Genomic DNA, 13,346 nt, shown 5'->3' with positions numbered 1-13,346 from the left:
CAGTCTTATGCTAGGCACATGTCAATTCACTACCCACAATCCTGCCACCAACTTTCTGACCGAATACACTGCCTTAATAAGCACTTCAGTTCCCAATTCACTGTAAATATCCCCAGGTCCCTTATTCAAGAGGTCCTTAGCCTTACTCCATGTTCAGGAGCCTGGTGTTCCAATTCAGACACACCTCTCTTGGACTGAGGTAGCAACCTCTCTCACATGTTGGAATCGATTTCTCAGAGCCAACAGAATGTTTAGGTTGGCTTTGGGAAAGAATGTTTTCAGTTCATGAGACACCCCATTAGGGACGTAGACTTCAAAAGAGCTGTAAGGCAGCCCATTGTGTTGCAATCTGCTCCCATCCATTTCCCAAGTCATCTCTCCTACGTTGTTACGGTTAACACCTCTTCAGCCTTCGTATTCTCAGAGGCAGTGCCACTGTCCAGTTCTAATTTACTCTCAAGCAAAAATCTACTTTCAGGATGGCTTCTTAACAAGTGCAAGTTAACTAAATGAGGTCATTAACATTTTCCCCAAACTGACTTATAAAATCGAAAAGTTCTTTCCAGTCCAGCCTGTTCATGCTCAAGACAGTTTTACCTACTCATCTGCCTTGAAATGTGTACAACTCACACACTGTTCTCTCATTACTCCGTGCAGAACTCACAATCAGCTTTAGATTCTAGAAAAACACCTCATACTTTTTTCTCTTCAGTGCAACCGTCAACAAAACCCTACAGCTTCAGGTGCTAAAGAAAGAGGTCATTTGATGCAAGTGGGCATGAGCAGGAAGTGCCCCGTCCTTGGGGTGCCTCGGATCTCAGGGATCACATGCAACCCAAAGGAGGCACACCGCTGCACTGGTACAAGGTTTTCCCATCACAAAGGTGTTGTTAAAAAGTACTGCAGCAAACATGTTGGCAGGGGGGTATAGGAATAGAGATGGGGGTGGTATCATGAAAACTAGGATGTTGGCGTACCTAGGAATAGCGAATGACAAACACCCACCTGTGCAGTTGTGAGTGATAATGTTGGGCCTTAGTGAGATGCAGTCACATGAGGGGCATCATACCTTGGACATCACAGCAGTCACTTGCACAGCACAGTGAAATTCTGGGAATAGACCCAGACAAGCAACCTCAGGGAGAGCTGTTTCAGAAAGTGCTTAGTAAAAAGAGTCCAGCGCTGTGCAGTACTTCCAGTGATACTGCAGCGAGAAGGAAACGTTGTGGTGGAGCCCGGCAAGCCAGTCATGGACATCAACCCATCCAAAGAGGAATTGAACCTACTAAGAAAGAGTAAAGAAATGCCTGTGGAAGGAGTCTCCGATTTTCAAATTCCCAAAAACCTTGACACTAAACATATTGCTCTCTATGCACAGCTGGGGGACCTCATCAGTGAAGGGGTCAAACAGGTTCTTTCCATAAAAGGGGAGGTCAGACTTTCTCCTCAGTTTATAGCATTTGCTTCTAAAGTATATGCCATACCTGGTGGTAAATGGAATTCTAGTGCTAATGTTCTTGGCAACTGTGCTAATGAGGTCCTGAGAGATTAGCATTTTGTGCTCAGCTGTTTATGTGCCTAAGTTAAGCATAGATTTATACTCTTGTGCAAGAAAGTGTACCAGTCAAACTAATGCCACACAAGTGTATACCATAAGTCTGCTAGTTGGCACTGACATTGGCCCGTCTCTGGAATTTATAAAATATATACTTTACTATACTTTGCCTTACTTAAAGAGAAATAGCAAGTACAATATAGATATCTGCATTGTAAAGCAACTTGGTAACTGCCCCCCCCCCCCCAAGAAAAATGCTAGACCAGCCTTGCTGAAGTGCACTTTGTTTGTAGAATTTGTGCTATTACCTGCAGCTGATCTTTTTGCTTTAGTCTCCTTTCTTCCAATCTCATTTGTTCTTCTAGGAACTCCTCAAATGACTGTTTTTGTTCCTTAATTCCTGGTGCGATTGGCCTGCAGGAAGACAAAAATACAAAAAGACTAGTCCAACGGTTGACTGAAATAGTCAAATTGAGCACCCATTCAGGTACCATAGTTTGTTCATGACTTACTTCAAGACAGCTTTATGTTTAAGTGTTGGGAGAACAGTCTCACCATATTTTCCACATGCATGGATGAGATTTGTATTTGCAACCCAAGGAGGTTTTTGTCTGTTAGCACCACTTACAACTTGGGTATTAAGTTGAACTAGTCAGCATTTTTTGATGGTACAGTATACCTTATTTACAATTAGGGACTGGAATTTATAAGGCAGTTATAAGGACTACTGCAGACCTGAATATATGCTATTAAATACTGAACCAGGTTTGCTCGCTCACAAGGTGTGTGATTGGGAGACCTCACCATGTAATAGTGTCACAATCTTTATCAGGTCCAGTTAGGTTTAAAAAGCCTTAGCTCAGCTCCGGGTAGCTGTGGCAAAGCTCAGTCAAGATTAATCAAGGGGACAAGTGAGCAGCATTTAGAAGTGCCAAAACATCCAATAAGTGAGAAACAAAACAATACAAATCTGACACCAATTTCTAAAAAATAGAGTGAATTTTTATCTAAAATTGGACATCAAAACGATAACAATTCATCAAGGTAATCTGGAGATACGATTTTTCAATGGTAAGTAAATTCTTTTTGGAAAGATGCAATAAATCGCAATTGGGTGGTTCCTAGCCAACTGGCTAGTGCTGCCTAAATAGGGTGGAGGGCAAGTCACACGGACCTCTCGGGTCTAGGGGGGACAGTAGCCCGTAACTTCCAGCAGTCTAAGGGCCCTCGATGTCTTTTTTTTCTTTACCACTGTCCAGCCAAGAAGTAGTTCTGATGCTGGGGATGCAGAATACGGAAAAGCTGAAACTGTTGACAACACTGAAGAGATGCAGTACGTTTTCCTGGGGCCATCCTGCTATCTATGAACTTCAGGGGGTCATCTCCTGCCCCAGGGCTTGATCTCCCGTGATGCACTCATGGAGTCCATTGCAAGTTCAGTCACCAAAAGTCTCCCAGTTACAGCAAGTCCACCGCTTGATTACAGGTAAGCAATGCATTTCTTTCTGGGGACTAGGATCCACCTTGACTTCTTGGCAAGTCACAGGGCCTCAGGGACACCTTGGGAAGGTCAGGACTAACCAACGGCAGGCAGGCGTTCCTGCACAGATCTTGAGAAGTGCAGGGTTATTTAGCCTATGGTGATTGTAAAGTTTAACAAAAAGCTAGCCAACAAGCCCTGTGAGTCACTTCTGTACAGGCACAAGTGGAGCTCTTTTCCACAAGTGGGCAAAGCAGGCACAGTCCTCTTTGCCAGTCCCCACTCGTCCACTCACTATGGTGAGTCAGATTTTATCAGGACATATTTAGAGCCTACTCGCCCTATATTTAGAGCCTACTCGCCCTTTCTGGATAGTTGACAAACTACAGGTGTTCTGCTCCCTCACAAAGTGAAGCAGCAATAATGAGGTCTGTAAATCTTTTTAGGTCTCGCCTGTCGATGCGCATGCGCATCGAGCAAGCGAGACTATAGGGGCTCATCGACTCTTTATCTAACTTGCAAGGAATCGTGGCGATTCCTTGCAGTGCCCGTGACTTTTAAGGTCAATGCGCATGCGCATTAAGCTTATGCGCATGCGCATTGACCTTAAAAGCGCGTGCGCGTGCACGTCCGTCTCCTAACAACACACACACACCCTCTCCCCCGCTCCGCCCCCTCCCGCCGTGTCGCATTTCTCTTTCTCCTCCCCCTCCCCTCTCTTCCTTCCGTCTAACGCCGTGTCGCACCTCTCCCCTCTCCGCCCCCTCCCCGCTCCGCCCCCTCCCCTTCCCTCCGTGTCGCATTTCTCCTCTCCCCTCTCCGCCCCCTCCCCTGCCCGCCGTGTTATTTGTTTATTTTACCCGCCGTGTCTCTGCTGCTTCCCCCTGTCCTGTCTCTCCTCCTCTCTCTCTCTATACCCTCCCCCTCCTCCCCACCACTCCCATCAAGTCCCTCTGGCCCTTCCCTCCTCCCCGGACCCCACCATAATTACAGCGTGCGTATGGCTCTAGAAACCGGTCTGAAATTTTGAATCAATGACAGAGTAACCTGCAAAACAGTGTTATTATTTGAAGAGCGCAAATCACAATCTCAGACCGTCAATCAAAACAAATTGTAATTAAGTGTGCACGCCACTGTTCTAACACGCTACTCCCAACACTAGTACACTACAAAAAGTGTGTTACTGATAAAACGGGTAAGAAAGTGTACTAGTCACTGACCGGATAACCCGCAAAGTAGTGAACGTAGATAGTGTTCACGTCACTGACTCAGACGTTCAGCTAAAACAATATGCAAATAAGTGTGCACATCACTGTTCCAGTGCGCTGCATTAAATACTGCAAACTTTTGCTTTCAAAATGGCTGTGCGCTTTGACGTCATGCATGCACCCCGTCCGGAACACAGCGCTCCTTTGGCACTCCGACACACTGGCATGCTGCTTGGAATCTCCTGATTGTTATGCACGCAAAAAGAAACTCCCACGCGGCAGCGCTGACAGAGATGCGTGTTAGCCGATGAGGTACTATACAGTTTGCGTGGATTTACCCATGTAAACCCGGGGTCTGGGGTATAGATTGAGCAGACGTCCGATAATTTGAATACTGCTGATGTCTGCCTCGTATCGCTGTTCCCCTTTTGTTTTCCTGTTGTTGAAGGCTTCGCCTCCCCTACTCCTCCTACTCTCCTCCCACTCTCCTCCCGTCTGTTCCCGCACTCCTCCCCGGCCGCCTCACACGCCTGCTGGCTTCACTCCCCGCTGCAGGCGGCCCTGCGCACTCTAACCGCCGGCAAATCTACACAACCGCACTAAATAGGCTCACCAATGAGCAATGTACAATATGCAAATTTCATCTTGACATGTACACCCCACTGGCAATGACAGACGTTGTACACCTACTCAGTACATTTGTAAACGCTGCAAATACCTCAAAAACTGTTTAGTGTCGAAATGGTCCTCAATTTTGAATCCTATGCAGTTGCAATGTACACCATAATTACAGCGTGCGTATGGCTCTAGAAACCGGTCTGACATTTTGAATCAATGACAGAGTAACCTGCAAAACAGTGTTATTATTTGAAGAGCGCAAATCACAATCTCAGACCGTCAATCAAAACAAATTGTAATTAAGTGTGCACGCCACTGTTCTAACACGCTACTCCCAACACTAGTAAGCTACAAAAAGTGTGTTACTGATAAAACGGGTAAGAAAGTGTACTAGTCACTGACCGGATAACCCGCAAAGTAGTGAACGTAGATAGTGTTCACGTCACTGACTCAGACGTTCAGCTAAAACAATATGCAAATAAGTGTGCACATCACTGTTCCAGTGCGCTGCATTAAATACTGCAAACTTTTGCTTTCAAAATGGCTGTGCGCTTTGACGTCATGCATGCACCCCGTCCGGAACACAGCGCTCCTTTGGCACTCCGACACACTGGCATGCTGCTTGGAATCTCCTGATTGTTATGCACGCAAAAAGAAACTCCCACGCGGCAGCGCTGACAGAGATGCGTGTTACCCGATGAGGTACTATACAGTTTGCGTGGATTTACCCATGTAAACCCGGGGTCTGGGGTATAGATTGAGCAGACGTCCGATAATTTGAATACTGCTGATGTCTGCCTCGTATCGCTGTTCCCCTTTTGTTTTCCTGTTGTTGAAGGCTTCGCCTCCCCTACTCCTCCTACTCTCCTCCCACTCTCCTCCCGTCTGTTCCCGCACTCCTCCCCGGCTCCCCGGCCGCCTCACACGCCTGCTGGCTTCACTCCCCGCTGCAGGCGGCCCTGCGCACTCTAACCGCCGGCAAATCTACACAACCGCACTAAATAGGCTCACCAATGAGCAATGTACAATATGCAAATTTCATCTTGACATGTACACCCCACTGGCAATGACAGACGTTGTACACCTACTCAGTACATTTGTAAACGCTGCAAATACCTCAAAAACTGTTTAGTGTCGAAATGGTCCTCAATTTTGAATCCTATGCAGTTGCAATGTACACCATAATTACAGCGTGCGTATGGCTCTAGAAACCGGTCTGAAATTTTGAATCAATGACAGAGTAACCTGCAAAACAGTGTTATTATTTGAACAACGCTGACATTCTCTCTCTCACACACTAATACACAATCAAGCTAACGTACATATTACACAAACATATACACCGGCACACACTCAGATATACACAAAAACGAATACACACATATATAGCAAATCACGCCCCCAAAGACACAAATAAACAAACAAGTACCCAGACACACACCCAAAGACACACTCACACACGAATACATACACCTACCCTCTACGACACGCAGATACGCACAAACATCCTCACACTGACACACACATATATCGATACACAATCACGCAAACGCAGATGATCTTATTAACAAACACACATGCACTCACACAAAAACACAGACGTACACACATTGCCCTCACACGCTCAAACACAGATATAAACACGCACTTAGATACACACTCAGACACGCACGCTTACACACACACATTCTTACATTTCTGTACCATGCCCCTACCAGACAAGCACACGTATACAGACACACACCACGCAAGTTCACACCCGCCTCTCCCACAATTGCCACTGTTTACGTTCATACATCAGCCGTCACGTAATGTACGTTTCGCCCTTAAAATAAATCAAAATGTACTGAGTGTGATCAAATATAGGAGTCTTCAAACCTAAATGCAGCATAAATGCATAAAGACAGTGAAGCAACACAAAGAGATGTCTGTCAGCTGTCCCCGTCTATCATGGGTTGTGTGTACACACTGTCTAGATAAGTGCACATAACCGATCCGTTATTAATGTTTTCCTATCTCAACAGAGACGCTACTGTTCGTATATGATATATAAGCATCAGTGACGCGCTTCGTGCACGCAGCTTCCGTCCGTCGGTCGCTCCAGCCCTCTGGCTGAGATATTCCTAGAATGTACAACGCATCTGACAGAGCCATGGGAGCCCGGGCCTATGCTGAGGGAGTCTGAGCGGGACAGATCCATCGAGGCTCGAGGGTGAGGGGTGCACGTCCTTCACACGCCCTCGGGTGCGAGGAGGACCGTGCTGCACCCTGGTTACTGGGCCTCCTTATTCTAGGCCCTGTTGTCTGAATTGCAAGAGTGTACTTACATACAAACAAATGGTCACAGCAGTAAGTCCTATTTATTCCTACTAATATGGCAAAGGAACACCATCTTTCTACACATTAGTTATTTCCTTTCTGTATGCAACTTTTCATGAGGAATATGGAATGAAGTGATAGTGTCGAAGTGAACGCACATTTTGGAAGGTGTGAACACTGAGCAATATACACATGTTTATGCGGGCAAGCAGTTAGTCCCTTAATTCATATCGCTCCACACACACACTCACCCTCACTCACACTCACCCACCCTCACTCACCCTCACCCTCACTCACCTTCACCCCCACTCACCCTCAACCCCTCACCCTCAACCCCTCACCCTCCCTCACCCTCATTCACCCTCAACCCCTCACCCTCAACCCCTCACCCTCACTCACCCTCAACCCCTCACCCTCACTCACCCTCAACCCCTCACCCACTCACCCTCACTCACACTCACACTCACCCACCCTCACTCACCCTCACTCACCCTCACTCACCCTCACTCACCCTCACTCACCCTCACTCACCCTCACTCACCCTCACCCTCCCTCACCCTCCCTCACCCTCCCTCACCCTCCCTCACTCACCCTCACCCTCACTCACCCTCAACCCCTCACCCTCACTCACCCTCAACCCCTCACCCACCCTCAACCCCTCACCCTCAACCCCTCACCCTCAACCCCTCACCCACCCTCACTCACCCTCACCCTCACCCTCACCCTCAGCCTCACCCTCGACCCCTCCCCCTCAACCCCTCACTCACCCTCAACCCCTCACTCACCCTCAACCCCTCACTCACCCTCAACCCCTCACCCTCAACCCCTCACTCACCCTCACTCTCACTCATCCTCACTCACCCTCAACCCCTCACCCTCACTCACCCTCACTCACCCTCACTCACCCTCAACCCCTCACCCTCACTCACCCTCACTCTGACTCACCCTCACTCAGCCTCAACTACTCCCCCTCACTCACCCTCACTCTCACTCATCCTCACTCACCCTCAACCCCTCACCCTCACTCACCCTCACTCACCCTCAACTCCTCACCCTCACTCACCCTCACTCACCCTCAACCCCTCACCCTCACTCACCCTCAACCCCTCACCTTCAACCCCTCACTCACCCTCACTCTGACTCACCCTCACTCAGCCTCAACTACTCCCCCTCACTCACCCAAAACCCCTCACTCACCCTCACCCTCACTCACCCTCACCCTCACTCACCCTCAACACCTCACCCTCAACCCCTCACCCTCACTCACCCTCGCTCACCCTCACTCACCCTCACCCTCAACCCCTCACCCTCAACCCCTCACCCTCAACCCCTCACCCTCACTCACCCTCACCCTCACTCACCCTCACCCTCACTCACCCTCAACCCCTCACCCTCAACCCCTCACTCACCCTCACTCACCCTCACCCTCACTCACCCTCACCCTCAACCCCTCAGCCTCACCCTCACTCACCCTCAACCCCTCACCCTCACTCACCCTCAACCTCATGCTAAAGATTTACAAAAAAACCCATAAACAATTCTAAAAGCACTAACTCTAATGCTGCGAGACCTATTGCATTTCTAATGCTTGTTTCATCTTGTCATACTTATTCTGTGTTCAGAGGCAGAGGTCAAAAGTCAGTTGACACCTACAATACTTTTCTTTCTCGGACTGCAAAGTTCAAGGATTTTGCAAAGTGAACTGTGCTTCATGGTGGTGGTATTGTTCGATTGTATAAGTACTGACACTCCTTTGATTCTGGGAAAGGAAAGCCAGCAGAATCAATGCAACTGCTTTGATCTCCAACAGATTTATGTGGAGATTTTTGTGTTGTGGAGTGTGAGAAGTTGGCCTGATATGTGATGTCCACTATTCTAGTTGGCACCCTGTATCAGTCCAAACAACCCTTATGGTGATGGTTGTAAAGTCAACCTTATAGACCAGCTATCCTAGTGGTAGGATGGACAAAGCAGTCTTAGGCTAAAACTTCAGAGGGCATGTAAAGCCAGCTGTTTTACCATATGTAACCCTTTGATACCAAATGAAAGGACACCACACAGGTTATATATAAAATATATATGTATTTATTGCTAAACAACCCCCCTGAGCTCTTTATGAGATCAGAGGCACAAGCACATAACAAGATACTCAATTATCATACTATAAGTTGCACAAAATACAGTAGGGCCCTAGGGGCACGCTAAACCATATACTAAAATAGTGGCATAAGAACCACGTCACAAACAAAGGATAGGCCTAGGGCCTAGGGATTCGCTGTGGCTACACTTTACTACTAAAGGATATGAATAGGAGGCCCACGGGAGGCCTGTGCAGTGTCTTTAAACACACGCAAGTTACCATAGAGTTAGAATGGGAACAAAAGAATTGGAAACTAGTTCTTTTAGGTCACTTCCGGATGGACTAGGAGAAAGCTACTTGAAACTTAGACACTAGGATAGTCAATACCCACAGGAGCACCGGAGTACTCGTGTTACCTCACCCACAGGAAGCGGGTGCATAGGTGTCAAAGTGTGTCGGGTTTCGTCGCTGAATCCTATGGAGCCTCGAAGAAAGATGCTGCAGGCGACCAGGAGAGAAGTGTCCGGTTGGATCCAAGGGCGGATCAAGGATGAAGAGTACCTGAAAGCAGAGGGGACAGAGTCTGGGTCACTAGCCAGTGACCAGGAAGGAACCAGGCGATGTCGCAAAGCAATCAGGTGATGTTGTGAAGCTGGTCTCTGCAACCACGTGGACCAGGAGGCGTCGACGACCAGTAGTCAGGCACGGACTGTCCCACGAAGGCTCTCGCTGTCAGCGGTGTCGGCTTCCAGATTGGAGCCAACAAGCCTTGGCTAAGGCAACCCACGCAGGAATCTAAGATGGCTTCTTAATCAGACCAGCAAGGTCTGATGGGCTTCTCCTTTTCAGGGAAGCAAGGGCCAGTCTGGAGCAACCAGACCAGCAATGGAAATTCAAAGGTTCGTCGTCAAGATGGCCACTAGCCAACGGGCAAGTGACCCGACAAGACGCGTCGAGCAGGAAAATGCTGAAGGGCCCCACGACGCAGTCGTGGAGTGTGGAGGGCTGATCTTCGGTGTAGTTGGTGCTCGGGCTGGGGCTTCTCAATCCCCAATGCACAACTTCGAGGGTGCCTCGGAAGTTGCACAGAAAGCAATTCGCTGGCTTTCCAAGATGGCCGGTCCCACGTCTCACGTCGCCTCCACGGGTCTCAGCTTTGCTGTGGCTGTGGATCGGGCTGAAGGAAGTCTGGAAGTACGAGTCTTGTCAGGCTCTGTGCTCGGGCTCCGGCGGGAGAGTCAACAAAGCAAACCGTTGATCGCTGGATGGTGCCTGCTTGTGCAGGGTGGTCACTCATTGACCACAAGGGAGATTCTTCAGTCTTCTATCTTCAAGTAGAACGTCGAAGGTCCAGAGTTTCGTTTCAAGTTTAAGTTAGGATTAATCTAAAGTCTTGGGACTCAGCTCCTACCTGTATACCAAATCTAGGGGCTGGATTACCTGCTAGGTCCCTCCTATGGGTGGGACCAGGGAAGGGGGTGGTTATACCCCTTTCCCTTTGTCCACTTTCGCACAAGAGCTGGGGCTGGAGTGCTCCAGCACCAGTTTGAACTGGACTATGCATGGGACACCTTGTGTGCCCCAGGCAGTGTCTCATTTCTTTCAGCCCTCCCTGCCCCAATACATTATAGCCTGTCTGGGGTGGTGCTAGCACCTCCCAAGACAGGAAACCTATTGTCCAAACCTTCCTCGCTAGAAGGACTCCCAGCAGCAGGAAGTCAGACTTGTGTCTGTGGCAGCAGCATCCATTTTGTGATGCTGAAGCTCTGGTTAACTTTAACCGGGATTAGTAGGAACAACATGTCTTCTCCCTCTAGAAGGGTGGAATGCTACCCCCGTCGCCAGAACTGGCGAGGGGGTAGTATTCCAAAGCGTATGACACCTAACACGATATGTTTTGATAAAGCTAAACCAGAGTTAGCATTTAACCACGAGGTTCATAATGCACTTAAGAGTATATGGTATGGCTATATCCTAGAACAGCTATAAGGACATGGTTCCGAAAGCTGCAGACAGGCTCAGCTCATGCTAGAGCCTCATCTCACATAAAACCAAGCACTCTGCCTCCAGGATTGTTAAGGCCTGCTATAGGAGTGACTTATAGGTGTATATGTGTTTAGTTATAAGGTTAGATATAGGGATACTATATCTAAGCAAGGGGTGATTACACGATCTTGCCCCAGCTGAGTGATCAGCCAGTTTTGTCAATGGGAGTAGCCAGTCAGGGGTGGCATAATACATGCTGCAGCCCATGAGAGGCCTTGGATGCACCTAAGCCCTGGGTACCTATAGTACACTGTACAGGGGCTCATAAGGTGACCCAATGTCCAATTGGTAATGTACCTAAAGTACATGGTATTGAATTTAGAAAGAGCACAGCTGGGCTGCGGGTCTGATTAGCAGGCCCACAGCCACATTAAGTCGAAAACCAGTGAAGCAAAAAGCAAAAAGTGGGGTGACCATAGGAAAGCAGACCCTACTCTCCTACATGGAGCCCATTTCTCTTTGATTTGCAAATCTGCAGGTGTGCGCCCCATCCCTCTAGTATGGCATTGATCGTCACCACACAATCGGCCATCTGATGTAGAAAGGTCATTCCATTGGAAAGGTGGTCATTTTGAATCCACCAAGTTTGACACGACTTCATGGTTTGAGTTATTTGGATGATGTCCTTAAAATAACTGTTGGCTTAAAGCCATTGTTTGTCCAATGCCTCTTGCAGAGGTCATATTTGAAGCCGGCAAAATGACACTAGAGGAATGCATGATGGAATCATGAAGAGAAGGGACTGTTGTGTTCTATCTAGGACCCCGATCAATATTGTGACCTTATGCCCCTATACGGCTATAATCAATACATATCCCTATGATAGCATAAACGATCAGAGCCATATTTCAGTAACTCGTCTCTGCAGCTCATTACAGTACATGACACAGCAGAAGCCACTTCCTTAGATTCCTAGATAACACACCGAGTTCTTTCAACAGATTAAAGCCCCAGCAACCTGGGAAAGCCCTGCTTGCTTTGTTTTGATTAGTAATAGAACTCTTGCAAGCACTGTAAGAACGACCAGTTCTTAGTGACATCTTTATTGACGTCTTATGTCCAAAAACTTACGTCAAACTCGGCACCTTTCAGGTATAAATAATACCAACGTTGCCTTAAGCACACACAATGGTGGTGGTGAATACAGGAGCAGAACAGCTGTCCCTTGCAGAGCCCAGCAGATGCGAGAAGCCCACGGACGCTGCCCCTCCTCCTCCTTGACGCGCTGAGAAAGACACTGTCTTTTCTCCTGCCGGGAAAATCCAGCTCCGGCGTTTCCAGCCTACCCTTGCGGGTAACTGGAATATCGAGTCCTGAGAGGAGAAACCAGACCTCCAACATTCTATTCCAGAGGTACGGTGCTGACTAGACCCTTAGAGGGAATTCTTGAAGCAAACCCTTGGCAGAAACAACCTTAACTTAAACTGCTACTCACTTACTCCCTCCCAAGTATTAGGCTTAGGTCAGGTACACCGGGGTAGGCGTAGTTAGAAACACCAGCTGAGGACGTTAGCCAAATCTATATATGAATGTATATATTTTATTCATTTTACCTATCGTATGGCTAAGAAACCATATCAATGCTTTTACAGTATTATTTCGCAATACTCCTTTTACTGTACACACTTTTTATAATAACAAGTCTTGCAATTGTGGCAATTCATTTCTCTTGCATGAGAAGGAACAGTGCTCAATAAATAATATCTTTTATTGAAAACGCCCGTCTCTCTATTCTCTGCATCCTGGTGAAAGTAAATCCTGCACAACTGACTGAGTGAAATAGCTGTCTATTGTTTCACACGACTCTAGAGATTGACTCTTATTCTGAGGAGCAAAGTTGTCATGTTAATGCGGTTGTTGGAAAACTGAATCCCTTCTTGTCTGAGCCAGGGAAGCTGATCACTTCCTATTCAGTCAAGAAAGTTTCCAGTGACCTCTGAGCTAGCTGGGACAAACCCAATTAAGTCTAACATAGTCAGTAGAGACCTAGAAGACCGCACTTCTACGTCTACACTGCTGTTTATGTTATTCCAATACGCA

General features: G+C 47.7%; 1 protein-coding gene across 2 annotated transcripts in view; it reads right to left on the bottom strand.

Annotated features, from left to right (window-relative positions):
• CPAP (centrosome assembly and centriole elongation protein) overlaps nucleotides 1–13,346 on the bottom strand; it is a 354,772-nt gene that overhangs the window by 206,071 nt on the left and 135,355 nt on the right. For both annotated transcript variants that reach the window (XM_086935221.1, XM_086935222.1), the window contains one exon: nucleotides 1,864–1,969. In XM_086935221.1, coding sequence (XP_086791347.1) covers nucleotides 1,864–1,969 — 106 coding nt within the window. The remainder of the gene's footprint in view (nucleotides 1–1,863; nucleotides 1,970–13,346) is intronic.

The sequence above is a fragment of the Lissotriton vulgaris genome, chromosome 8 (assembly GCF_964263255.1).
Source record: "Lissotriton vulgaris chromosome 8, aLisVul1.2, whole genome shotgun sequence".
NCBI classification, from domain to species: Eukaryota; Metazoa; Chordata; class Amphibia; order Caudata; family Salamandridae; genus Lissotriton; species Lissotriton vulgaris.
This window is presented reverse-complemented; position numbering and strand designations above follow the sequence as displayed.